Source organism: Molossus molossus, unplaced genomic scaffold (genome assembly GCF_014108415.1).
Source record: "Molossus molossus isolate mMolMol1 unplaced genomic scaffold, mMolMol1.p scaffold_m16_p_7, whole genome shotgun sequence".
Taxonomy (NCBI): domain Eukaryota; kingdom Metazoa; phylum Chordata; class Mammalia; order Chiroptera; family Molossidae; genus Molossus; species Molossus molossus.
In genome coordinates, this window is record NW_023425401.1 from 61,453,029 (window position 1) to 61,479,537 (window position 26,509).

At 38.8% G+C, this 26,509-nt stretch overlaps 2 protein-coding genes across 3 annotated transcripts in view; one reads left to right on the forward strand and one right to left on the reverse strand.

Moving 5' to 3' along the window:
- The window catches only part of DLD (dihydrolipoamide dehydrogenase), a 35,150-nt gene extending 16,266 nt beyond the window's left edge, over window positions 1–18,884 (forward strand). The window contains exons 8-15 of one of the 2 annotated variants that reach the window (XR_004957359.1): window positions 235–336; window positions 10,766–10,956; window positions 11,636–11,806; window positions 12,103–12,292; window positions 12,938–13,075; window positions 14,185–14,274; window positions 14,367–14,554; window positions 18,796–18,884. Coding sequence is in view for 1 of the 2 variants with exons in the window: in XM_036246992.1 (XP_036102885.1) it covers window positions 235–336; window positions 10,766–10,956; window positions 11,636–11,806; window positions 12,103–12,292; window positions 12,938–13,075; window positions 14,185–14,274; window positions 14,367–14,432 (948 nt within the window). In the remaining variant the exon portion in view is untranslated. Of the gene's footprint in view, window positions 1–234; window positions 337–10,765; window positions 10,957–11,635; window positions 11,807–12,102; window positions 12,293–12,937; window positions 13,076–14,184; window positions 14,275–14,366; window positions 14,928–18,795 lie in introns of those variants that run through there. The other variant, XM_036246992.1, reaches the window with a different exon arrangement.
- Window positions 18,885–24,083: 5,199 nt separating this feature from the next.
- Window positions 24,084–26,509, reverse strand: part of LAMB1 (laminin subunit beta 1) — a 72,712-nt gene continuing 70,286 nt past the window's right edge. Inside the window, exons 31-33 of the mRNA XM_036247270.1 lie at window positions 26,224–26,400; window positions 24,575–24,734; window positions 24,084–24,374 (exon numbers count right to left, since the gene is read on the reverse strand). Of these exons, the coding sequence (XP_036103163.1) occupies window positions 24,238–24,374; window positions 24,575–24,734; window positions 26,224–26,400 (474 nt within the window). The 3' untranslated portion in view covers window positions 24,084–24,237. The remainder of the gene's footprint in view (window positions 24,375–24,574; window positions 24,735–26,223; window positions 26,401–26,509) is intronic.

Here is a 26,509-nt window from a genome sequence, read left to right on the forward strand (position 1 = left end):
ACTTTACATTAAGATATATTTGAATTCAGCATGAAGTTAAAGTTGACCATGCTGTTTTGATATGCTGAATGATAAAATTTTAAATATTTTAATTTTTATTGAGTATATGGATAGAAGTCATGGATACCTAAACAAATAAATGACAATATTTTTATTGATTATACTGAATGAGATCACAGATTATAAATCAGTAGGTTTTTCCAAATAATTTTGATTGTATCTTTTTAAAAATAGATTGATGAAGATACAGTGGTATCATCTACAGGTGCTTTATCTTTAAAAAAAGTTCCAGAGAAGATGGTGGTCATTGGTGCAGGAGTAATAGGTGTAGAATTGGTAAGTGATGTCTTCTCTGTCTCTTATTATCTCCATGGGGTTGGAAGCGACTTAACAGTCCCCTATTTGATTCTTTGTATAATGTTGCAGGCAGATCGGCGTTGAGTTTTGCTTAAATGCTTCTAGTAGTAAAGAGTTATCATTAATCATTAGTCATTGGAACATTCTCTTTTATTTTGAAATTTGTTTCACTGTATCTTCCATCCTCCCTGTTCCCTAGAACTTGACTAATTTTTTAAAAAATCTTGGCAGTCCTTCAGCTATTTAAATCTGACAGCCTTCACGCCCTTCAACCTGTGAGAAAGCAGCTCTCATTCTGAGCAAATTGTATTTCAGATAAAGACCAGGACTTACATGATCTGGCTCTTTCTTTTCTCTCCATCCTCCTTTCAGTCACTCTTAACTTACATGTTAGAAATGTCAAATTACTTGCAGTTCTCTGAATACCATGTTATTTCATACCTTCTGCCTGCCTTGTTCTCCCTTCTTGTGCATCCGACAACTTTCCTGCATTTCTAGTAACCTCTTCCCTTAATTTCAGTTATCCTTTCCCACGGCCGTTTTACTTTGCAATCAACAAGAATTGCTCTACTTCTAAAATCACAAACTAGACATTTTATTCTCTAACCATACCTCCTTTCCTCTCTTACTCAGTTATTTCTAGTAAACAAGCATTTTAACTTTATCAGGTTTTCTAGCCCATAGAACCCTCTTCGTTTTTGCTGTCTTCCCTTTCCTGTCTTGACTGCTTTCCAGCTCAGCTTAGATTCTATAGTTTGTCATTTTAACTACTGTCTCACACGTGTTGAGTTCCTTGCCTTGCTGTCATACTTGTATGGCAAAACTCTGGTCCTGCCTTCTTTATGCTATATCCAGGCTATTGACTACACCAGGAGAAAAACACACACCCTGCAGGTTAATGCCAGTATAAATTCTTGGTCATAAATCTCAACAGGAACCTCAGTCTGCTGACATTCCCATTACTTCCCTAGTTGGTTACACTCTCCTGGTGTCTTCAGTGGCAGTTTCATTTCCCACTTGTCTCAAATCTCTGCCAGTACACTGTCTTCCTCTGCCTGTAAATGACCTTGTCTCCTAAATATCATAAAGGTAAACCATCAGATGAAATTTCCTCAATCTGATGCCCCAGATTTTAAAAGTGTTTTTACCCCATTACACCCATTCTCTTGATCTTCTCTTCTATCACTGTGGAAATGCTATTTTTCCTAAGATGGAGCCTTTCACCTCTGCTTAGTATTGTATCATATCTTGCCTTCTTAGGACCTTGGCCTTGCGATTTTTGTTTTATTTTATTCTTTTTAAAATATGTTTTTATTGGTTTTTTTTAGAGAGAGAGGAAGGGAGAGACAGATAGAAACATCAATGTGGGATGACATTCAATGTACTGAGCCACAATGGCTGGGCTGGCCGGCAAGAATAGGTTTTGTTTTGCTTGTTTTGAGGTGGGAGAAGGAGGAGGGGAAGGGGAAAGGTTAAATTATACATTTACTGAAATGAGGACCTGCAAGACCTCCAAGTAGATATGCTGGTAGGCATTCAGATGTAAAGTTTAGAGACAAGGAGAAACAATTAGGTTGCAAATATTTATAAGTGCTTAAATAACTGAGGTAGGAGTGAAGAGAATATTCTGTGAAAAGACAATATGGGTCTGGAATAGAATCCTGAGACAGAATATAGAGTAATACTAACAATTTGAGGGAAACCTGCATAGAAAATAGAGAAGTCAGCCCAAAGGGTAGACAGAAACCAGTAGTGTATGGAATCAGAGAAGCTAGGGGAAGAGTTTCAGAGGCAAGAAAGTCAGCAGTGCTGGCTGCTACCAAATAAAGCAGTGAAGAAAATAGTCCACTGGACTAAGTAATAAATCCATTCGTGTTTTGTCAAGAGCAATTTGATGGCACCAGAAGCCAAGGACTGAGTGAGGAGTATAGTAGGAATTGGTGAAAAGGTGAGAGGGAAATTAATAACTAAAGGAGGATGTGGGGTCAAGAAAAGGTTTACTTATGTGTACATAGCCTGTGTCTGTGAGTGCAAATGCATCTGAGCATGTGTGAATGGCACATAGATGTCCACAGAGAGGCATGTTTAAATGTAAATAAGAAGCAAACAAAAGTAGGGGAGAGTTCGAAGACCAGAAAAACTCAAAAATAAACATCACAAGGCCTCCTGGCCCATGTGGCTCAGTGGATCGAGCATTGTCCCTTGGACTGAGAGGTCCTGGTTTGATTCCTGGTCTGGGCACATGCCCAGGTTGTGGGCTTGATCCCCAGGGGAGGACGTGCAGGAGGCAGCCTATCGATGTTTCTGTCTCTCTCTCCCTTCCTTTCTCTCTAAAAAATCAATAAAAACATATTTAAGAAAACAAAACAACCTATTCTTTTCTAACATTTCCCATCTGAGTGAGTGGTACTGCTGTCCATCTAGAAGCCTAAGCAAGAAGTTTGGGAGTTATACATGATTTCTCCCATGCCTTCGTGTTCCATACTAAGTTCCATAATGTGATACTATCTGGTACAGATCTCATGAATATGTTCTTTTTTTAAAAAAAATCCTCATCTGAGGATATGTTATTTTTTGTTTTTTTTTTTTTTATCCTCACCCGAGGACATTTTTCCATTTTTTGTACAGACAGAGTGGGAGGGAGAGAGAGGAAGAGAGAGAGAGAGAAACATCGATGTGAAAGGGACACATCGAGTGGCTGCCACCCGCACGACCAACCAGAGCCGGGGACAAACTGCAACCAAGGTACATGCCCTTAGCGGGAACCGAACCCGGGTCTCTCTGGACCGCAGGCGGGCGCTCTAACCGCTGAGCCAAACCGGCCAGGGCCCGAGGATATGTTTTTATTGAGTTTTAGAAAGTGAGGAAGGAAAAGAGTGAGAGAGAGAAAAATTAATTGGTTGCCTCCTATGCACACCCTGACTGGGGATTGAACCCACAACTTGGGTATGTGCCCTGACTGGGACTCGAACCCATAACCTTTTTGGTGTACAGGATGATGCTCCAACCAACTGAGCCACCCAGCCAGGGCTATACTCTTTTCATGTACCTGCTTAGATCCCCGCTCAGGCCAGCAGCATGCCTTGCCCTAGGTTTCTCTGGTTTCTTTCATCTTTTTCTAATTTATATTCCCCAAGGTGGCTAGAGTGATCTTGCCTTGACATAAATGTAACCATGTCCCTTCCCTGCTAAAATCCCTTCAGTGATTCACTATAGCTGTTAGGATAAACCCAAACTCTTAAATGTTATTTAAAGGTCAGCCTGCTGTGGAACTGGCTCCAATCTGCAACTTCATTGCTAGCCCCTCTCCTATCAGACTGCGTTCTAGCCCTGGCCAGTTTTGCTCAGTGGGTTAAAACATCGGCCTGCGGTCCAGAGACCTGGGTTCAGTTTCCGCTAAGGGCACGTACTTCAGTTGCAGTTTGTCCCCAGCCCTGGTTGGGTCGTGTGGGTGGCAACCACTCTATTGTCCCCTTCATGTCATGTTTCTATCCCCCCCCCCCCACACTCTATCTGAACAAAATATTGAAAAATGTCCGGGTGAGGATTAAAAACAAACAAAACAAAACAAACTTTATTCTAGTCATATTAAAGTATCAGTTCCTGAGCAAGTTGTGCTTTCTTTCATCTGTAGGACTTCCGTTTGGAACATTTCTTCCCTCTATTCTCTGCACTCTAATGAGCCCTTTACCCTCCCTGACTACCCTAGATGTCCTGAGGTACTCATGCTGAGTGTTCCATCGCATTGTTCCATGCTTCTTGTTTTAGAGTATTATCTCACTTTCTTTTTAATCCTCACCTGAGGATATTTTTTCATTGATTTTTGTTTTAGATGGATTGGGAGGGAGTGAAGGGAGAGAGAGAGAGACATCGATGTGAGAGAGAGACATCAGTTTGGTTGCCTCCTGAGTGACCCCTACTGGGGTCAGGGATTGAACCTGAAACCGAGGTATGTGCCCTTGACCAGTAATTGAACCCAGGACTCTTTGGTCTAGGGGCTGACGCTCGAACCACTAATTCACACCTGCCAGGGTTTATCTCGCTTTCTTGATATTACTTGTTCACTTGTCTCTCTTTCAATAACTCAAACTTGATGAGGGCAGAGATCATGGTTGTTTCATTTACTATGTCCTTAGCATGTAGCATAGTGGCTTTTAAAAAAAACTTTTACCCAAAAAACATTTGTTGCCATAACTTTCTTTTTTTTCTTTGATTGATATTACAGAGAGAGAGTAAGGGGAAGGGAGAGAGAGATAGAAACATCGATGAGAGAGAACATTGATTGGCAGCCTCCTGCATGCCCCGCAGTGGGAATCGGGCCCACAACCTGGGCATGTGCCCTGACCAGGAGTTGAACCTGCAACCTCTCAGAGCATGGATTGACGCTCAACCGCTGAGCCACACTGGCTGGGCTGCTATAAAAACTTTCAATAGTCAGCTTAGAAGTTACCTTTTTCTTGAAGACTTCTTTTTTTTTTTTAATCCTCACCCGAGGATATTTTTGTTTATCATCAGATAAAATGGGAGGGTGGGAGGGAGGGAGGGAGGGAGAGAGAGAGAGAGAGAGAGAGAAAGAGAGAGAGAGAGAGAGAGAGAGACACCAGTGTGAGAGAGACACATTGACTGGTTGCCTCCTGCACGAGCTGACCAGGGCCAGGGACAGACTGACACTCTAACCGCTGAACCAAACCAGCCAGGGTAGTGAACACTTCTATTAAGAAAGTTCAAGTCTTTCTATTTTTGAGTCTAGTATATCATGTCTACATCTTTTTATCATCTCTAATAACAGTTTATTGCACTTATTTGTTTATGTCTGTCTTTCCTACAGAACCATAAACTCCTTGAATCTTCGTTGCTTTTCTTAATGCTTCTTATTAAATCCATTATTTTGTCATTATCCTTTGATCCAGTTTAGTCAGTTAGGATTATTTGTAAATGTAATCTGGAATTTGGAGAGAATGTCTTTTGATATGTGTAATATATTTCTTTTAATGTAACCCTTTAATACCAGTCTGTTTGTTTAAGCACATAATGAGCCTGTAGTCATATGAAAATCTTGTATCCTTTGCTTTATGAATTCGGATTTTTTTTTTTTCCTGCTGGCCGTGGCTGGAATTTCGATTTTTTTAAACCTAATTTAATTTTGATTACTTTTTCAATTTTCTTTTTCTTTTTTTTTGGTACGTGCCCCTAGTGGGAACCGAACCTGGGACACTGGTCCTCAGGCCAACGCTCCAACCCCTGAACCAAACTGGCCAGGGTGTCAATTTTTTTACTAGTGATTGGTCTATTTAAGTTTTCTAGTTCTTTATGATTCAGTTTAGGAAGGTTATATATTTCTAAGAATATGTTCATTTCTTCTAGATTATCAAATGTTGTGGCGTATAACTTTTCATAGTAATCTTGTATAAACCTTTATAATTCTGTGATGTTCCTTGTAACTTCTCTTTCATTTCTGATTTTATTTGAGTCTTTTCTCTCTTTTCCTTGCTGAGTCTAGCTAGAGGTTTGTCAGTGTTATTTATCTTTTCAAAGAACCAGGTCTTTGTTTCACTAATTTTTTTCTATTGTTTTTTGTTCTCTATTTCATTTATTTCTGCTCTAATTTTTATTTTCCTTCTACTGACTTTAGGCTTCACTTGTTGTTAGTTCTGTTTTTTTCTGGTTTCTAAGGCATAAAGATTGAGATATTTCTTGTTTCTGGAGGTAGACCTGTAATGCTGTTCACTTTCCCCTTAGTATTGCTTTTACGCATCCCCCCAATTTTTGGTATGTTGTATTGTCATTTTCATTTGTCTCTATCTTTTGATCTTACCTTTTATTTCTTCTTTGACCCAATAGTTGTTCAGTAGCATGTTATTTAATATCCACATATTATGGTTTTCTTAGCTTTTTTCTTATAGTTAATTTCCAGTTTCATAGTATTTTGGTTGGAAAATATGCTTAGTATGATTTTAGTCATCTTAAATTTGTCAAGATTAGTTTTGTGTCCCAACATATGGTCAGTCCTTGAGAATGTTCCATGTGCACTTGAGAATAATGTATATTCTATTGTTTTGGGATAGAAAGTTTTATAAATATCTATTATACCCATTTGACCTAGAGTTATTTATGGCTAATATCCCCTTATTGACTTATATGATCTATCTGTTGTTGTCAGTGGGGTATGTAGGTCCCCAATCATAATTGTATTTTTGTCAGTTTCTTCCTTTAGGTCTGTTAATTGCTTTATAAGTTTTGATGCTCCCAGGTTGGGTGCATATGAATTGATAAGTGTTATATCTTCTTGACAAAGTGTCCCCTTTATCATTATAAATGTCAATTTCTATCTCATTACTTTTTTTCTGTTGAAATCTGTTTTTCTCTGATATAAGTATGGCTATACCCACTTTTTTCTGGATGCCACTTGCTTGGAGTTTCATCTTCCATTTCACTTTGAGCCTGTGTTTGTCTTTGCAGCTGAGATGGGTCTCCTGAAGGCAATATATAGTTGGGTCTTATTTTTTAATTCATTCCACTACTGTGCCTTTTGGAAGGCAGCTATGCTCACCACTAGACCACCAACATTACTCTGTACCTCTTGATTGGTGAGTTCAGTGCACTTACATTGAGGGTGATTATTGATATATGAGAACTTACAGTAGCCATTTTATTGTTTGTTTTCTAGTTCTGTATCTCTATTGTTTTTTTGTTTTAATTCATTTTTTTATTGTTGAGAGTATTATGTATATTTCTGATTTTTTGCTCCTTGGCCCCCTGCCCCTCCCCAGATCTTCTTTTCCTTTGTGTTTCTGTCTGCCATTTTAGTTTGTTGCTATTCTGTGATGTTTTTCCTATTGTTTAATGCTATGTGTCTCAGCTATAGCTTTTTGTTTTGTGGTTACCATTAAAATTATGTAAAAAAAGTTTCATACATACAGTAGTATCTATGGCCATACCACCCTTAACATGCCAGATCTCATCATACATACAGTAGTCCTTTTTCTTCTAATTGCATCTTTCTGTCTGGTCCACAGGCCGACGCTCTAATTGCCGAGCCAAACCAGCCAGGGCTCTAATTGCATCTTAATCTTCATTCGCCTGTGCAAGTTCAATCCTTTTCCTCTCTCCTTTTATGCTTTTGTTGTTACAAATCATCCCTTTTTATGCTGTGTGTTTGTTTCCAAATTGCAGAATTTTTGTAGTCTTTTAAAAAAGGTTTTTCTTACTCTGGCCAGTGTGTTCAGTGTTTAGTGCACCTGCCTGTGCATCAAAGGGTCCAAGATTCCTGGTCAAGAGCGTGTACCTGGGTTGCAGGTTCAGTCCTGCCCTGGTCGGGGCATGTATGGGAGGCAACTGATTAATGTTCCCCTCTTTCTCTCCCCCCCCTCTAAAATTCAATGGAAAAAATATTCTTGAATGAGGATATTTCCCATTGATTTTTTTTTTTTTTTTTTTTTTAGAGTGGAAGGGAGTGACGGGGCTAGAGACAGATAGATATCGATGTGAGAGGGACACGTAGATTGGTTGCCTCCCACATGACCCTGACCAGGGCTGGGGATTGAACTTGCAACCCAGGTACGTGCCTTTGACTAGGAATCAAACCCGCTACTCCCCTGAGCTAAACTAGCCAGGGCTCCCCTTTAATCTTTATATTAGAATTAGGTGTTTAATACTCTATTCTGAAATAGAGTTGCAATTTCCTGCTTCTATCTGGCATCTGACTCAAAGTTTTAAATATTTTATTTTTTGTTTCAGTTAGAAGAGTTCCTTTCAATATTTCTTATAATGAAAGTCTTGGGATAAATTCCCTCAGCTCTTTTTTTGTCGGGGATAGCCTTTATTTCTCTTCCAGATCTAAAGAATAACTTTGCTGAATATATTATTCTTGACTGGTTGTTTCTTTCTTTCAATATTTTGAATATTTCATTTTGTTCTCTCCTGGCTTGTAAAGTTTTTGTTGAAAAATCCATAGTAATCTAATGTGATTTTCTTTGTAGGTTGCAGTTTTTTCTCCCTAGCTGCCTTGAGAATTCTGTCCTTAACTTTTGACAGTTTTTTAATAGTGTGTCGTGGAGAAGGTCTTTTTGCATCGAGAAAGGTGTTCTTGTTGAACAAGCTAGATTTGGAACGTTCTCATCGATTGTTTGTTTGAATAGTCTGTCTGTTTCTTTCTTCCTCAGTTCTCCTTCTGGTATACCCATTATCCTTATGTTGATCTTTCTAATAGAGTTAGATAGTTCTTGTATTGCCCTTTAATTTTTTTTTTTTTAACTTTTATTTCTCACTCTTCTTCCTCTTGAGTAATTTCTAGATTTGTCTTCAAGCTGGCTAATTCTCTCTTCCAACTGGTCTGTTTTTTTCCAGGCTGTCTCGTGCATTCTTCATCTCAGTTACTGAGTTCTTCAGCTCCAAAATTTGTTTGGTTCTTTTTTATAGTTTCAGTCTCTTATTTAAGTACTCCTTTTCTTTGTTGATGTTTTTTCCTGAGCTCATTGAAGTGCTTCTCTGTGTTTGTATCTTACTGAGTTTTTTTCATAACTGCAGTCTTGAATTCTCTGTCATTTAAATCACAGTCTTCCATGCCTCTGAGTTTGGTTTCTGGGACTTTTCAGTTTCATTCTGAGCTACCCTGTTACCTTGGATATTTATGGTACTCGACAGATTGTTTCTCTGCCTGGTCATTTGAGGTAGTGAACTTTTCTTTTTTGGTGCTGTTCAGTTTGTAAAGAATTAGCAGATTAGGTTGAGATCTGTCTTTTGTTCTCCAGTAGATGGTGCTATAGTGCAAGTTTTTGTTTTTTCTTACCAGTAATACTGGCATCTCTGAGGTCTCAGTTGGTGTGGTCTTGGTTTAGAAAAATGCTTCATATTACCTGTGGAGGTGGGCATCTTCTCTGTGTCCGGGTTGCTTTGTTCTTAGGTTACTATCCCTGTGATGGAATATAGCTGGTGATGGGGCTCTGGGCCTGTGAGTTACCAGTGCCAACCAAGCTGTGCTATCTGAGGCATCTCTGCTGCCTCTACCAGGTTTCACTATGATGGGTGGGGATGGGAGAGGGGCTTGTGAGTCTATAGCTTTGGTCTGATAGTGGTGGCCACTAGTCTGCTGCTACCACATCGCTTCACTGCATGTCCACTCTTGTCATCAGGTTTAACTGTAGTGGTTGCTGGCCACTGAGGCTGGAATATTGCTTCTGCCCCTCTGGCTCTGTGGGCTACCGTGTTAGGGCTGCATTCTGACTCCTTCCATGCTACTGCATCACCTGAGGCTGTAGCAGGTGCTAGACTACATCAGTAGCCCTATCTCTGTTCTTCTCCCCTCCTGCCTTCCATGCTTGTTCTACTGTATCCACCTTCAGATGTCTTGATGCATAGATCTCTCAGACATGTTTGTGTGTTGAGCAGGGAATCATTTGTTGAATTTTAGTTGTCCAACTTCTAACATCAAGGGGAAAACCAAGGAGTCTTCTCACGCTGTGATGCTGATGTTACTGTCTTGTTTCTGTGTTTTTAGTATTGTCTTTTGAGGAGTTTTCAACTTTGAGAAGGAATAATTTCTATAATTTCTATACATTTTTTTCTTTTATGGATTATGCTTTTGATGTTGTCGTTAAGAAAGCTTTGTGTCACTCAAGATCACAAAGTAGAAGTTTTTTGGTTTTGTGTTTTACATTAGGTCCATGATCTATTCTGAGTTAATTTTTCTGTATGCTTGTTACTTATGTTCTCTTTCCAGTTTCACATGTAAGTATTCAGAAGTTGTAATTGTTAAAATCTCTTTTTAAAAAATCAGCATTCAGTTTAAATTATAATTTGAATGAAAAAGTAAACATTTCTCTGTTGAGAAAATAAAATAAGAAGCCAGATTAATATTTTGCAAGCATTAGTAATTAGTAGCATTACGAGGCTACTTCTTCCTCCTCAGGACTGTCCTTCCCACTTGTTCCTCTCTTCCTGGACCAGTTACTTGTATAGTTCATGCCTTCTCTTCCAGTCTTTGTGTAGATGTGGCTGCTAGTGAGGCCTTCCCCCACTCATGCTATTTAAAATTGCAGTTCCTTTCCTTTCAGTAGTCTTAGCTCTACTTACTGCTTTATTTTTCTCATAGCACTTTACTATCCTCATTATGATTTTTACTTGTTTCCTCTTCCAGGATATAAGGTTCCTGAAGCAATGTATGCCTAGCACCTAAAATGGTGCCTAGCATATAGTAGGTGCTCAATAAGTTTTGAATGACTAGAGCGAATAGAAAATAATAAGTTATATTTATCACAGTGTTACTCTTAAACCCAGAGCCTCTAATAGGAACATATTAAGAAAAGAAAATTTCTTATAATAAATTATTTAATGTAATTCAGTAAGCATTTCCTATATTATTCAGTAAACAAAATCTTTACTTTTATGATTTCTTTATTGTTATTTGTAGGGTTCAGTTTGGCAAAGACTTGGTGCAGATGTGACAGCTGTTGAGTTTTTGGGACATGTTGGTGGAGTTGGAATTGATATGGAGATATCCAAAAACTTTCAACGCATCCTTCAAAAGCAAGGATTTAAATTTAAATTGAATACAAAAGTTACTGGTGCTACCAAGAAGTCAGATGGAAAAATTGATGTTTCGTAAGTGTACTACATTTGATTTAGATATGATATCCTTGTCTTTTTCTTTAAGAAAAACGTTAATTTTTTTAGTATTTTGTAATTTTATAATATTATATTATTTTATAATTAAGGACCATTTTATTGCTTAGTATAACTTGGTATTGTTTATTAAATCAGCCTATTGAAATTTGTAATTAAGTTGCTGGTAGAAAAATTAAATCCAGTGTTCTTTTCGATGTAATGTACTTTTTCATAATATACGTTCAGAAAAATTTGAACTCCCAACATTCAGTAAAATTAATTCAGTATTTTTAGACAGGTATTTGGGGCAATCAGTAATATTAATTAGATTGCTTACCTTATGCCTGGCACTCTGTTTATTAAACACTTTTATAATATAATGAAATAACTTGCCTCAGGTCACCCAGTTAGTGAGTGACAGAGTCATTGCTTGTACTTGAATCTTTTTTATTCTAAGACCTATGTTCTTAACCCATGTTACACTGTCTGTTTTTGTAAGATGTTAGTGATAGACCTCAAGAGAATACGTACATTTTTTCATTGTCTGATCCTTGTTATATTTATAATAAAATAAACTTACACAATACTTGAGAAATATCTGGTCTTAAAATTTCTGAGTCTATCAGCTATTTATGTAGATGTGGGTTTAACAGTTATAACACTGTTCATTATCTAGTATTGAAGCTGCTTCTGGTGGTAAAGCTGAAGTTATCACTTGTGATGTACTCTTGGTTTGCATTGGCCGACGACCTTTTACTCAAAATTTGGGACTAGAAGAACTGGGCATCGAACTAGATCCTAAAGGTAGAATTCCAGTCAATTCCAGATTCCAAACTAAAATTCCAAAGTAAGTTGCATAGTAATCTGCTTTTTCAATAATTTTAAAGTTTATGTAAACTCTACTTTGAAAAGATTTCTGTCATGCTTAAAAAGTACATTGACTTTGGGGGAGAATACTAAATTATATATGAAAGCAAAATAATTAATTGAATTTTTTCATTACCTAAAATTAGAACCCAGTATTTAATATAATTTTTTTGGTGACTTAATAACTAGAAGCTTTTAATTTTATGAACATGGCATAACTGAAGATGAGTATCTGTGATTTCAGAAGTTTACTGTTTCTTTTGACCTCTGTTGTAGTATCTATGCTATTGGTGATGTGGTGGCTGGTCCAATGCTGGCTCACAAAGCAGAAGATGAAGGCATTATCTGTGTTGAAGGAATGGCTGGTGGTGCTGTGCACATTGACTATAATTGTGTACCATCAGTGATATACACACACCCTGAAGTGGCTTGGGTTGGCAAATCAGAGGAGCAATTGAAAGAAGAGGTAATACTGAAGTAGGGTAGTTTTACTTCAGTGTGTGAATTGAGTTAGTGACACGGTTGAGAATTATTTTATTAATATATGTATTTTTAAAATTATATTTTTATTGATTTTTAGAGAGAGGAAGGGAGAAGGAGAAAGATATTGAAACATTGATGTGAGAGAGAACCATTGATTGTCTGCCTCCTGCATGCCCCCTGCTGGGGATCGAGCCCACAGCCTGGGCATGTGCCCTGACCCGGAATCAAACTGGTGACCTCTTGGTGCATGGGTCGACGCTCAGCCACTGAGCTACACCAGCCAAGTGATATATTACTGCATTTTAATTATTATGTAGAACATTATACTTTAGTTTATATATTTTTTCCTCAGTATCATGAAGGAGATCATTCACTTGCCTGTATTCAAAAACCAGTATTTCCAAAGCTTTTCCTTTTGGCTTTGAAATATACACAGATAGACCAAGATTTTCATTTGCTTGTGTTTATAGCAAAATATATTTCATTAATGAGCTTTTTGGTATTTCCTTCTATATGTTCTGTGAAGAATACTTTCTTGGGATTTATTTTCTGAACAAATGGTAGATGATTTCACTAATGGGATAAACTTTTTCAGAGTTGATGTAGGTTGTCATTTTCTCTCTTACAGGGTATTGAGTATAAAGTTGGGAAATTTCCATTTGCTGCTAACAGCAGAGCTAAGACAAATGCTGACACAGATGGCATGGTGAAGATTCTTGGGCAGAAATCAACAGACAGAGTATTGGGAGCACATATTCTAGGACCAGTGAGTATTGTAAAACCAGAAATTATATTAGGAATTTTGGAAAGCATTGCTATTTAGTAGATTGATTTAAAATCACCAGGTGTTTACATTCTGAGGTTATATTTACCAGTAAAATTTGAATATGGTACCAGCAGTATCCCACCATATCCTCTGCTTTCCACACTACAGCTGTGATTATCCGTGTGCCTGCTTAATAACTCACCAATGGTTCTTTTCAACTGCAGACTTCCACATAAGTCCTCACTAAATCTGGACCTGCCTACCTTTCTGATCTCATCTTTTTCTACTCTTTTTGGTTGTTAATTCCCTGTCTCATGGGCCTTCTCTCAATTTCATAACAGGTCATACTTTTTTCCATTTTAGAGCTTTTGTGTTTATAGTAGTACCCTTTGCTTAGAATGGTCTGCTTCTAGATCTTTGTGTCATTGGCTCCTTTATTATTTATGTCTCAGCTCAAGAGTTACCTTCTAAGTCTTAGAATCTAGGAGAAGCCTTTTCTACCACTGAATCTGAAGCACGCCTTCCCCCTATGTATCTGATGTGATGGTAATGATAATAGAACATTTGAGTGCTTACTCTGTAATTTTTCCTAAGTACATGAATTAACTTTAATTTTCACAACTCTGGGGGTAGGAATCACTGTTCTCATTTTTGAGGCAAATAAGTGGAATTAAGTGGTTGAGGTAGTAGTATGATTTGAATCCAGAGCCCAAGCTCTTGACTTCTGTGCCACCTTTTCTTTTTTCTTTATTGATTTTAGAGAGAGAGGAAGTGAGAGGGAGAGAGTGATAGAAACATCGATGAAAGAGAACATCGATTGGGTGCTTTCTGCATGCCCCCCCCACTGGGGATCAGGCCCACAACCTGGGCATGTGCTCTGACCAGGAATTGAACCAGCGACCTCCTGGTGCATGGGTCGATGCTCAACCAGTGAGCCACACCCGCCAGGCTGTGCCACCTTTTCTATTAAGCTTTTCCTGACTAGAGGAAGTTAGTTAAGCTTTTCCTGACTAGAGGAAGTTAATTAACTGCTACAACTAATCTGTCCCATTAGTGTGTAGTTGTTTTTGCTATGGAATTAAATTACTTCTTGGCTTACTATTTTAAAGGGTGCTGGTGAAATGGTAAATGAAGCTGCTCTTGCATTGGAATATGGAGCATCCTGTGAAGATATAGCTAGAGTCTGTCATGCGCATCCGGTAATTATTAACAACATAACAATTAATGGGTACTAAATTTTCTTCTGACTCACAAGTCCTTGATTTTTAATATTAAATTTCTTCCCTTGTAGACCTTATCAGAAGCTTTTAGAGAAGCAAACCTGGCTGCATCATTTGGCAAATCCATCAACTTTTAAATTAGAAGATTATATATATTTTCCTGAAATTTCCTGGGAGTTTTTATAGAGATCACATTTCTGAACAGGATATGCTCATAGCTCCAAGAATTTCTAGGACTGAATTGTGAAATTTTTGGAAGGTATTTAATAGATTTGGACAGAATGGAATGCTCTCATATATATATTTTAAATAAATGTAATATTTTGTTTTAGTACATTCATAGTGCAAAAGGAAAAGCTACTTATAGTAACACCCTGGAAAATTAATTCAATGCCTATTTCTATGCTCTTTGTGAAAGGTTCAGCCTCCCTGAGTGTATGTTAAGTAGCTTTTATCTCTGGTACAGGAAAGTTGGATTTACCTATTACGTGACATGGATGGAGTTAGATTATGGTATGTGACCAGCTGTGTTTGAAGCAAAGTCATCAAGTTATTTTAAACTTGGTTTTCATATTGGACATGAGTCAGTCCTTAGAATAAGATTTAAATATGTATGAACTGAACTCTTGTAAATAAAAATGATTGTCTCTCATTGGTTTATTAAATCCCCAATTCTTGCAGTTTAGAGGTAGAATTTATGTGTTTAAATTTTTAAGGTACCATTGAGGTGTGTAGTCTGAAGTATATAATTAACCAAATTAAGGAGGTATATCTGCTAAATTCAAATATTAAATAGCAACTCATGTATTACAGTGGGAAATGAAGATGTGAAAATAAACATTTCTTAAATATTCATTTATTCTAAATGGATATCAAGATGGTCTGAATTCTTTTATGACTGCTGCTTGTGTGTATTTTTAATATTTTTTTTTATTGTTGAGAGGATTACAGATGTCCCCCACATTTCCCTTCTTTTTCCCCTTCAACCGGCCTCCCACCCCACCCCAGGCCTTCACAGCACTATTGTGTATGTCAGTGGACTATGCACATATGCATGTAAGTTCTTTGGTTAACCTCTTTCTGCCACCCCCCCTCCTGTTTCCTTCTGAGATCTGTCAGTCTGTTCTATACTTCCATGGTTCTGGACCTATTTGTTCATCAGTTTATTTTGTTCACTCAATTCCACATATAAGTGGTATCATGTGACACTTGTCTTTCTCTGACTGGCTTATCATTTAGCATAATAATTTCCAGGTCCATCCATGCTGCATAATATTCTGTTGTAAGCTTAATTCTTTTGTTTTAAATCCTCACCGAAGAATATGTTTTTTGGGGGGTGGAGGTGAGGGTCTAGAGAGAGAAAGGAAGGGAAAGAGAGAAACATCAGTGTGAGAAAAACATCCATCAATTGCCTTCCTATACACGCCCAACCTGGGATTGAACCAACAACCTAGGTATGTACCTTGAGCAAGAATCAAACTCAAAATATGGTGTATGGGATGACGATCCAACCAACTAAGTCACCTGACCAGGGCTTACACTCTATTATAGCTCTTATAAGCCTGGATGTATCTTTTCCCCACATCATAGTATTAAAGCATTTAAAAGGTCATTTACCCTTCCATCTGTTTTAGTGATACCTACTAAATGTTTAGCTTGTACTTTTAAAAAAAAAAAAGTGTTTGTATTGATTTTTTAGAGAGGAACGGAAAGAGAGAGAGAAACATCAGTCAGCTGCCTCCTGCACGCCCCCTACCAGGGACCAAGCCTGCAACCTGGGCATGTGTCCTGACCAAGAATCGAATTAGGACCTCTCAGTCTATGGGATGATGCTCAATCTACTCAGCCACACTGGCCAGGCTGTTTAGCTTATACTTTTGGGATCTTTAATCTGCTGTCTTTTACTATGTAGATTTCATTATGTTCTTGGCTGGGTAAATGACTGTTTCTTTAAAGACTGCCAAAAACTTTTATTTGGTAAATATTTAAGTTGATCATTTCTTGAAATATTTAAATAACAGTGTTAAATGACAGATAGGCTTTTGTATATATTAACTAAAGAATCATTTTAGCCCTGGCCAGGTTGGCTCAGCAGTAGAGCATCGGCCCGTGTACCAATGAGTCCTGGGTTTGATTCTGGCCAACGGCATATACCTCGGTTGTGGTTCATCCCTGGCCCTGGTTGGAGTTGTGCAGGAGGCAACCAGTTGATGTGTCCCTCTCACATTGATGTTTCTCTCTCTCCCTTTCTCTTTCTCCCACTGTATCTGAAGATAAATAGATAAAAGATGCTCAGGTGAGGATTATATTTTAAAAAAAAATCATTTTAGATTAAGTAGTTCTCAAATCTGGGATAGTATAAATTTAAAGAGGAAAATAAACTGTCTTAAAGTCTAAAATATGCACCCGGCCGGTGTGGCTCAGTGGTTGTACATCAACCCATGCACCAAGAAGTTGCTGATTCAATGCCCGTTCAGGGCACATGCCCAGGTTATGGGCCTGATCCCCAGTGGGGGACATGCAGGATGTGGCCAGTCAGTGTTCTCTCTCATTGTTGTTTCTCTCTCTCTCTAAAAATCAAAAAAAAAAAAAAAATACTTTTAAATAGTCTAAATATACAAACTACATATTCACTTGATTGCAATTTAGAGGTCATTGTTGTAGGGTTGGGGCTTTGGTGGATGAACAAAATGTAACCTTGATCTGGCCAGCCAAGGATCAAAGTATGCCTGTGGATAGATAAGGTTTGCCTGGAGGATAGGAACACCACCCTTCTGAACTGAGTGTATTGTATATATGTGAATAGATAAGGTTTTCATGTCAAAGGGCAGGAACACCACCCCCAAAAGGAACAATGGGCAAGAAAGCCCAGGTGAGAATGTTTTTTTGTTGTTTTTTTTGTATGTCCTTTGATGTTTCTCTGCTGAAAAAAGTGAGAGACAGGAAATATACTGGGCTTGGCTGTATGGTCAACAGAAACGCCATCTGAAGGAAATAATTACCTAAAACACCATGTAACCTGGGGAACTACTTTGCAAATAAATTGGGCTACATCCAGAGATCTGGAGCTTTCGCTCCCTTGTAATGCTCCCCCTCACTACAAGCGGTGTCTGTAGTTCATTGCATTGCACCATCCCCCAGCATGCCAAGAGAGACGGCAGTTGTCTTTTTTTAAAAATTTGTTTTTAATTGATTTTAGAGAGAGAGGAAGGGAGAGAGAGACACACAGATAGAAAAATCAATGATAAAGAACATCGATTGGCCACCTCCTGCATATCCCGCACTGGGGATGGGGCCCACAACCTGGGAATGTGCCCTGACCGGGAATTGAACCCGTGACCTCTTGATGCATGGGTTGATGCTCAACCATTGTGCCACACCAGCTGGGCAAGGTTATTATAGTCTTAAGGAAAGTTTGGAGAATGTAATTTATCAGTAGAGAGCTATATAGAATAAGATACATCAGTTGATCATATCTAAAAGGAGAATCTTTAGTATTACTTTTCAAGTTTTAATTGTATTATATATGGCTCACATTTTCCTTTTACTTATTATGTCCAGTGGTTCTGGATTGTATATGATTCTTATAAATGATACAATGTAAAGACTCTGGATTGTGTTACATACATCTGAATTTTAGTTTTAGTAGGCAGTTAACTTGGCTGATCTCCACTCCAAACTTGTCTTTGTGGGAGACAGCAGCTGAGATCTCCACTCATTTGTTTTACTTTTACTTGGATGCCTGAAGTCTGTTTCATGTATGTGTAGTTTACTGGTCAACCAGAGATTAGGCCAAGTGTATACATAATTGCAGTGGGGGGGGGGGTGCTTTCCTGTGCTTCTCTTTTCTGGCATTTCCCTATTTCAGTTGCTGTGGTTTCCCTAAATTCTATCCTCCAACTCTTATTGTTTGTTGGTTGGTTGGTTAATCCTCACCTAAGAATATTTTTCAATTGATTTTTAAAAAATAGAGTGGAAGGGAGTGAGGGAGAGAGAGAGAGAAACATCAATGTGAGAGAGAGCATTGATTGGTTTCCTCCCGCATGATCTCAACCAGGGTCAGGGATCAAATCTGCAATTCAGGTATGTGCCCTTGACCGGAATTGAACCTGCAACCCTTCAGTTCACAGGCCACCAGCTGAATCAGCCAGGGCTGTCCTCCAAGTCTTTAACCGGTAAAACATGGCTTCTGCCCAAGTTGCCACCTACTGGGATTGCCCGTCAAGTGAAAAGTTGTTAGAAATGGGAGTTTCATCCAGTGCTAATCTTAATCTTGAGTGTCACCTCCCCTCTACCTTCTGTCTACTTGGTTTTTATCTAGTATTGTTACTTTAGGGGAGGAAAAACATTTAATTCAGAGTTTGTAATTGTGATCAGCAGGAAGGTTGGTCTGATATGTGCTATTTCCCATTATTGAAATGACTGCATCTAAAAATCTGAAATCCCAATTTTATGTGAAGTGCTAGTTTATTTAATTCTTAAATATGTTTTCTACTCTAGGGGAAAAGTTTCTAATTAGGAAATAATGAAATATAATTTAATGTGAAGCCCTAACTATAGAGATGTGGATGAAAAGGGGCCATATAGCAACATGACAAGCTCAGGTAAGGCCTGCATGGCAGCCTTGCAAACTCCAAAGACCTAAAGTAACCACAAAGGATGGTCTGAAATTAAAACTTTTAAACTAAAAGCAGTTTATGTCTTGTCCTAGGCTGGCATATTCCCTGACAAAGGTCAATCTTTACCTTAACTGAGCCAATTTGTTGTCTTTTTGCATCTACAATAACCTATCTTTGGAATGTCAAAGTAATTTCCCTGTCTCTGGATCCCTCAAAGCTCAGGCACCACTCTGCAGAGACCACAAATTCCCTCATTGAGTTGATTGTTGACTTAGCTATCCTGTACCCACCTATGTAAAAGATGTGTCTATCATTTTACTTTTCATCCAGTCCCAGAGGTTTTCCTGCTTTGCTTTTTCCCACCTCCCTAATCTTTCACCAGTGCATTTCATGTAACTCACCTGTGTCTGCTCTTTTGATTGTAATGTATTAAATAAGATGCAAAACTACTATTTTCTGGAGCATTATCTCAATCCATTGAGGTTTTTCTTCCTAGCAATTGGTGACAGTTTTGGCTCAAATAAACTTATAAACATTTTTCACAGATTTGAATGTTTCTTACATTGACAGAGACACAAAATAATAGTTAAATTCAACTTTAAGGGTTCCCATTCAGAATGGGGATGCAAATTTATTGGGGTGTGGGACTGATATAAAACAAATTTTAAATGTTCACTTACTATTTACCAAGTCTGCAATATTTTCTTGGCTTGTGAAAGGTAGGGCCGAGTTAGTTGTTCAGTTCATTAAGCTGATTAAAATTGGTAGTTTCAAAATGAGATCTTTAGTTGTTTAGCTATAAAGGAATGGGGAGTAGTGATGGTTTCTATTTTAAGTAAAATCTTAGGGGAAGAAAGATACTAGATGCTCTAGTAGATGAGGAGGTATGACCACTTAGTTTGTCACTAGGATTTCTACCTAAATAAAAGTGACAAGCCTGGTTGGTGTGGCTCAGTGGTTGAGCATTAACCCATGCACCAAGAGCTCGCCAGTTCAGTCCCTGGTCAGGGCACATGCCCAAGTTGTGGGCCTCATCCCCAGTGGGGGGGCATGCAAAAGGCGGCCAACCAATGTTCTCTCTTATTGATGTTTCTCTCTCTCCCTCTCCCCGTCTCTCTGAAAATCAATGAATAAAATAAATAAAAGTGACAAATAATTGCCTTGAACCAGAGGGAAGTTGACTTGTTTAAATCACAGCTGTTTACATAACTTTTGTTCAGGCCCAGCTTCAAATGCAGCTGTGTTGGATGTGTGGGTGGTTGTTAGGTAATACACAAGAATAGTCTTGCTCTAAGAAGAACGTGTTAAAAAAAAAAAAAAAATCAATAGGGTTTGTTCTGTTATCTAGCTAGCTCCACTATAAAGTTGACAGGCTTGGCAACTGTATTCCAGCTATTTTCTTCACCCTTTTATAAGTGATTGTCATATGATTGTTTTGGTCTCACCTACAGATCCTAGCAGAGAATCTTTTTTTCTTTTTATTTTTTTTAACTTACTGTTATTGTTGAAAGTATTACAGATGTTCCTCTCCCCTCACTGATGCCCTCCTCCCCACTACCACCCCCCCTCCTGCCTTCCCCACACTGTTGTCAGTGTCCACTGGTTATGCATATATGCACAGAAGTTCTTTGGTTTATCACTTCCCATGCTCACCCATCCCTTTGAGGGTCATCAGTCTAACAACCACTTTGTACTTCTTAACCCCTCCACCTTTTTTGCCCATCTCCCCAACCCCTCTCCCATCTAACAACCAACAAAAAATTCTGTTTTGCTTGTTCATTTTGTTTGTAGATTCAGTTGTTGATATGTATTTTTTGCCATTTTATTGTTCATATTTTTGGTATTCTCCTTCAAGAAGATCCTTCAGTATTTCATATGATACTGGTTAAGTCGTGATAAACTCCTTTAGCTTTTTCTTGTCTGGGAAGCTCTTTATATGTCCTTTAATTCTAAATGATAGCTTTGCAGGATAGAGAATTTTGATTGTAGGTCCTTGCTTTTCGTCACTTTTAATATTTCTTGCCACTCCCTTCTGGCCTGCAAAGTTTCTTTTGAGTAAGCAGTTGACAGTCTTATGGGAGCTCCCTTGTAGGTAACTAACCACTTTTCTCTTGCTGCTTTTAAGATTCTTTGTCTTTAACCTTTGACATTTTGATGTTGATGTGTCCTGGTAGGGGCCTCTTGGGTTCATCTTGTTTGGGATTCGCTATGCTTCCTGGACTTACATGTCTGTTTCCTTCACCAGGTTAGGGTAGTTTTCTGTCATTTTTTCAAATAGGTTTTCAATTTCTTACTCTCTTCTCCTTTAGGCACTCCCATGGTGCAAATGTCGGTACGCTTGAAGTTGTCTGAGAGGCTTCTTACACTATCCTCATTTTTATTGGATTCTTTTTTCTTTTTGCTGTTCTGATTGGGTGTTTTCGCTTCCTTATATTCCAAATCGATGGTTTGCTTCTTGGCTTCACCTGCATTACTTTTGATTCCCTGTAAATTATTTATTTCAGTTAGTGCATCCTTCATTTCTGATTGGTCCTTTTTTATGCTGTTGAGGTCCTCACTAAATTCCTTGAGCATCCTTATAACCAGTGTTTTGAACTGTGTATCTGTTAGATTGCTTATCTCCATTTTGTTTAGTTCTTTTCCTGGAGTTTAGTTCTGTCCATTTGGGACATGTTTCTTTGTCTGCTCCCTTTGGCTGCTTCCTGTGTTTGTTTCTATGTATTAAGTAGAGCTGCTATGTCTCCTAGGCTTGGTAGGGGGGACTATTGTATTAGGTATTCTGTTTGGTCTGGTGGCACAGCCTCCCTGATCACCCCAGCTGGGCCCTCAGGTGCACCCCTCATGTGGACTATACATCCTTCTGTTGTAATTGAGTTTTGATTGCTGTTGGCACGTCAGTGGGAGGGATTTACTCAGGTTGATCAGCTGCAAAAACTGGCAGTGACCACTGACCTCTGTCAAACCTAGAGGATTAGCTATGCAGGGGCCCACCACACAGAGCAAGACTTGCTTCATTAGGGCTCTGGTACCCACTGAGTCTACTCCTTGAGTGTGTTGCTTGTGGAGGTGGTTAGGTGGTGGTGCTTTGCCATGGTATGAAGCTGTCCACTGGGTGTGTTGGCTCTGGGGCAAGGTCAGTCACTGCCTGTGTTCTACCCCGGGGCCACCAGGCATAAGCTACAAAGTGATCGGCAGATGGCTGCTTTTTGTGCTGTGCTTGGAGGCAAAGCCAAGCTGTGAACCAAGGTAGGTTGCTGCTAGTGCCAGGCCTTTGGCCACTTAGCAAGAAGTACAGTGATACCTCGGTTCTCGAACGCCTCGGTTTTCGACCAAATCGGTATTCGACCAGGAGATTCGAGAAACTTTTGTCTCGGAATCCGAACAAATATTTGGAACTCGAACTTCCGAGATGAGCCGAGTTGAGCCGAATGGCGTTCATTCGGCCCAGCGCGCCTTGCTTGCGTCATCAGTGTGAGTGCAGAGAGAGAGTCACGCTTTGTGGAGAGAGTCACGCTTTGTGGTTTCATTGCTTCGGTTCTCGAACAATTCGGTTCTCGACCGTCCTCCTGGAACGAATTATGTTCGAGAACCGAGGTATCACTGTATGGGGCTCACTGAGGCCAGATGCTGCTTGTTTTGAGATTTTAGGAAAATCTGAAGCAGGAGCTAAGACAGGCCATTTCCTATGGTAAAATCACTGGAAATAGCTTGGGTGGGTCAAAAATTTGGGTGGGGCAGGGCCTCAGGGAATCACCAGGGCAAGGCAGTGTGAGTCAGGTTGCTGGAGTCCCAGATACGGTACCCATCTTCTTCAGGCCCTGTGGGGGAAGGGCTCATGAAAGGCCTCCACCAATAAGTCTGTCCCGGAGAGCGTTGCCTCTTCAGCTCTCACCCTGATGTCAAACTTAGTTCTTTCCCGTATGTCTCTCGTGCCTTTCAAGCTGCCTCCCTCACACTGGAACCTGGAGGGAGCAAGTCCGATTAAGTTCGTGCTTAGACCCTTTAAGAGGAACTGCCTGGGACTCCAGGAACCTCAGCCTCCCACAACCTCAACTGCTGCTGGTTTTTACAACTGGAAGTTATGGGGACTTCTCTTCCTAGCAGTAGAACCCTGAACTGGTGGGCCCAGTTTGGGACGGGGACCCTTTGCTCCTCAGGGAGGACCTTCACAGCTGAGGTATCCTTCCTGAGTTGTATCCACCACAGGTGGGTGTGATACCAGCCTTTCCTCTCCTCCAATCCTCCTACCAGTCTCCACGTAGCTTAATTTTGTAGTCGTAGGACTTGCATTCAACTTGATTTCAGGTGGTTCTGAATGATGGTCATTCTGTAGTTTAGTTGTAATTTTGATGTGGTTGGGGGAGGAGGCGAGTATTATATTTACCTACATCGCTATCTTGACTGGAAGTCCGGAAGTCCAGCACCAAGAATTTTTGGTTTGTGAATTACAATACAGTATAAAGCTGAGAAATTATAGCATTATTCTGTACTTTGAGTAGCACTGCTTAACTGCAGGGAGCAATGTCTGTAAATTCTGGTTATTTTTTCAAAAAATTTTTTTTTAATTTTACTTTTTTTTCTATTATTTTTGTTACAGATGTTTTCCTTTTTTTCCCCCATTGAAATCCTCCTCCCCATCCCTCCCACCCTGTCCCCGCTTTGTTGTCCATGTCCATTGGTTATGCATACATGCATATAAGTTCTGTGGTTTATCTCTTCCCTCCCCCCATGGCTCACTTTAATTTAAACCTTCCCCATAGCAATCTTGAATCTATTCTAGGTGGTAATAACTTAAAAGCCACAATTTTCTAAAAATTGATGCTTTTTATTCTCTTTCCTAGAGGAAGTGAATACTATGGGAGTTTTGGAGATGAGCAGCTAAGCAGCCACTGAAATTGTGAAAGTATCTCAGGCTCTATGGATCCTTCTTATTCAGAAATCACTGGGAGGTGATTTGGGGTGGATTTATGGGTGCTATTGACCTAGCAAACAGGTGAGGAATAGCTTGTATATAGACACCAGACAACAGAAATTAGGGTCTCTATGGAGGCAATCAATTTGTTTATAAATCTATCTTTACAGTGAAAATAACATTCTTTGCTCAAGGGATTCATGAACACCAAATCAGTAAAAGGAACTATTTAAGAATTATACTAAACATATTTATAGAAAAGCACTGTACTTTATTAAACTCCATACAAAATGTGGCAATTAAAAACATTAAATAGGCCTTGAGTTTTACTTTGAAGATCAGTAAATCAGTTTTAAAATGTAGCTATTTTACTTCGGTCACCTCAGCCATCTTATAGCCCTTCCTCCTTCCTTACAAGCAGGTGCTATAAATAGTAACTTTCTGGCTTATATCCTTTAGGAGTGAACGGACTTCTCCTTCCAATCTTATTAATTCTTGAGCTTTATCTTCTAGATATTTTTGATTGTCTTCATATTTTCTTTCTAAATCTGTGATAGATAAAAAGAAAAAGTCTGAGCAAATTATACTATGATGATCTCAAAATCTAATACTGATTATCTTTGGTTATAAGGCTCTATTAAGCACCTAAGACAAAGTGAATATACTTTCACCTTGTAAATAAAAGCACTATTGATGTATTTATTTTAAAATACTTTATAAAAGCATGAACCTAAATGAAAAGACCTACCTTTCAGGAGTTGCAGCTTGCTGTTAGCTTGAGCCAGAAGTGTTTTTGCTTCATTTTGTAGCATTTCAGCTTTCCTTCTGGCATCAGCTGACTCTTGAGTTTTTTTGACAATTAAATTTTCTACTTTCTTATATTTTTCATCAAGTTCACCATCCAGAGTCTACAGTTCCGCATTAGACACAAAGTAGTGATAATGTTAGTGTCAGCAATTAAATTTAAGAGCAGAATCTAGTATAATCATGGCAAGCTTGGATCACATAGATATTAACTTGCACAGCGAGCAAAGCATTCTGGATTAAGGCACCATCAAGGGGACTCGGGATTCTAGCTATTCAATGGTAAATAACTGAAAACATTTTCTTGTAATAATGGAATTAAATGCAATGTTGACATGATTTTAAAAAATATTTTGGAGTTTTAACAGGGCTAAGTCCTCTCTCCTGCTTATTAGCACTTTTGTATGGAGACATTGTAGAGAGTAAGAGATTTTCCCAAAATTAGATATACTGATATCAAAACATTTAGACCTCAAAAGAGGCTCATGTTGAAGAAATGGAAGGAGGACCTTTTGGATTCTTGACTAATTTAGGGTTTGTAGAGACTTGATACCAGGAAATCAAGCGGAAAGAGATTTAATGGAAGGAAAGGTGAGATTATAGCATGTGTAGGTGGTTGAGAGGAGAAATCGGTGAAGGTTTGGAAAGATGGTTACAAGTGATTCTTTTAAGAAATATTTTGAACAATACTCATTGATAATAGGAATTTAATGTTAAGAGATTTTGTTCCTCTTTATTGTAATCAAATGTCATATTTATGCAAAATGCTCTGTAAGATTATTTGGGTGACTCAAGCTCTCAGAACCAACGAAAACAAGTGGAAAGAGTGGAAAAGACAGATATAGAAGTGAAAATTTCTTACTGTTTTGTTCACCCAGAATTGGAGGGTAGTCACTATTATATAATGTCCAAAAGCCAAAGTAATTCCAAGACAAATTTTGAAATTAATTGCAGTTTATAACTTCCTGCTATTTATTTAACAGTTTCAACACGCTTCCCAAAAGTTTAAAATGGTTTCTTTGGAGATAAAGCCCATACAATTTAGAAATTACTTGGTTTCTGGTGAAAAAACTGGGTCAGGTGAGATTTTTCTCTGCAAAACAAAGTGCCCTCCAGTGAGAAGCAAGTGGCGGGGGAAAAGGAGGGGCGATCTGAGATGAATGCAGAAGAGCTGAGGTGTTGGTTCCCCTCCTGCTAGCTGTTTGTTCTCTGTTATGAACTCTGTAAGCCTTTTCTACACTGCTTTTAAAGATTTCTCAACGGGCCAGGTAACCACTGTATGCCATAAAGATCTTCCTGATTGAAATACAGAAATAGATGCTCAATATGCTTGTTTTAAGACTCCCACCCTTAAGTTAATTTCATTTTTCTAAACTCTATCCATGTTTGTTAGGTCATGCTTATTGGATATTTTCATAACCACTCCCATTCTTTTCCGTGTCTTTAAAGACTGCCATGTCAGAATAAGCCATTTGGGATGTTTCTGATGACTAACCATATTAGGGCCACGGTCCTTATTAATTCCAGGAAGGCAGTGAGGAGACTAGCTGCTCCTTGATCAACACAGTCATGAAGTTACAAAGATTTACTTACCTTTTTAACATCTTCTGCACTTTGTTTCACAGTATATACTACTTTTTCAATATATTCTGCCTCCCCAGAGTTTTGGGCTGCCTTCTGCTTAAGTTCTTCCACATTCCTTTCTAGCTCGCTGATACGCTGGGAGGCATTGAACAAGGTTTCCTCAGAAGCTGCTGTTTCAGACTCAATCTGAAAGTATAGTGTCAATCATCCAGCAAGCATTAATTTAAGAAGTGGTAGGAAGTATTGTGAACATAAGTTTCAAGTTAGATTTAAAAGACCACTATGGTCCAGGGTT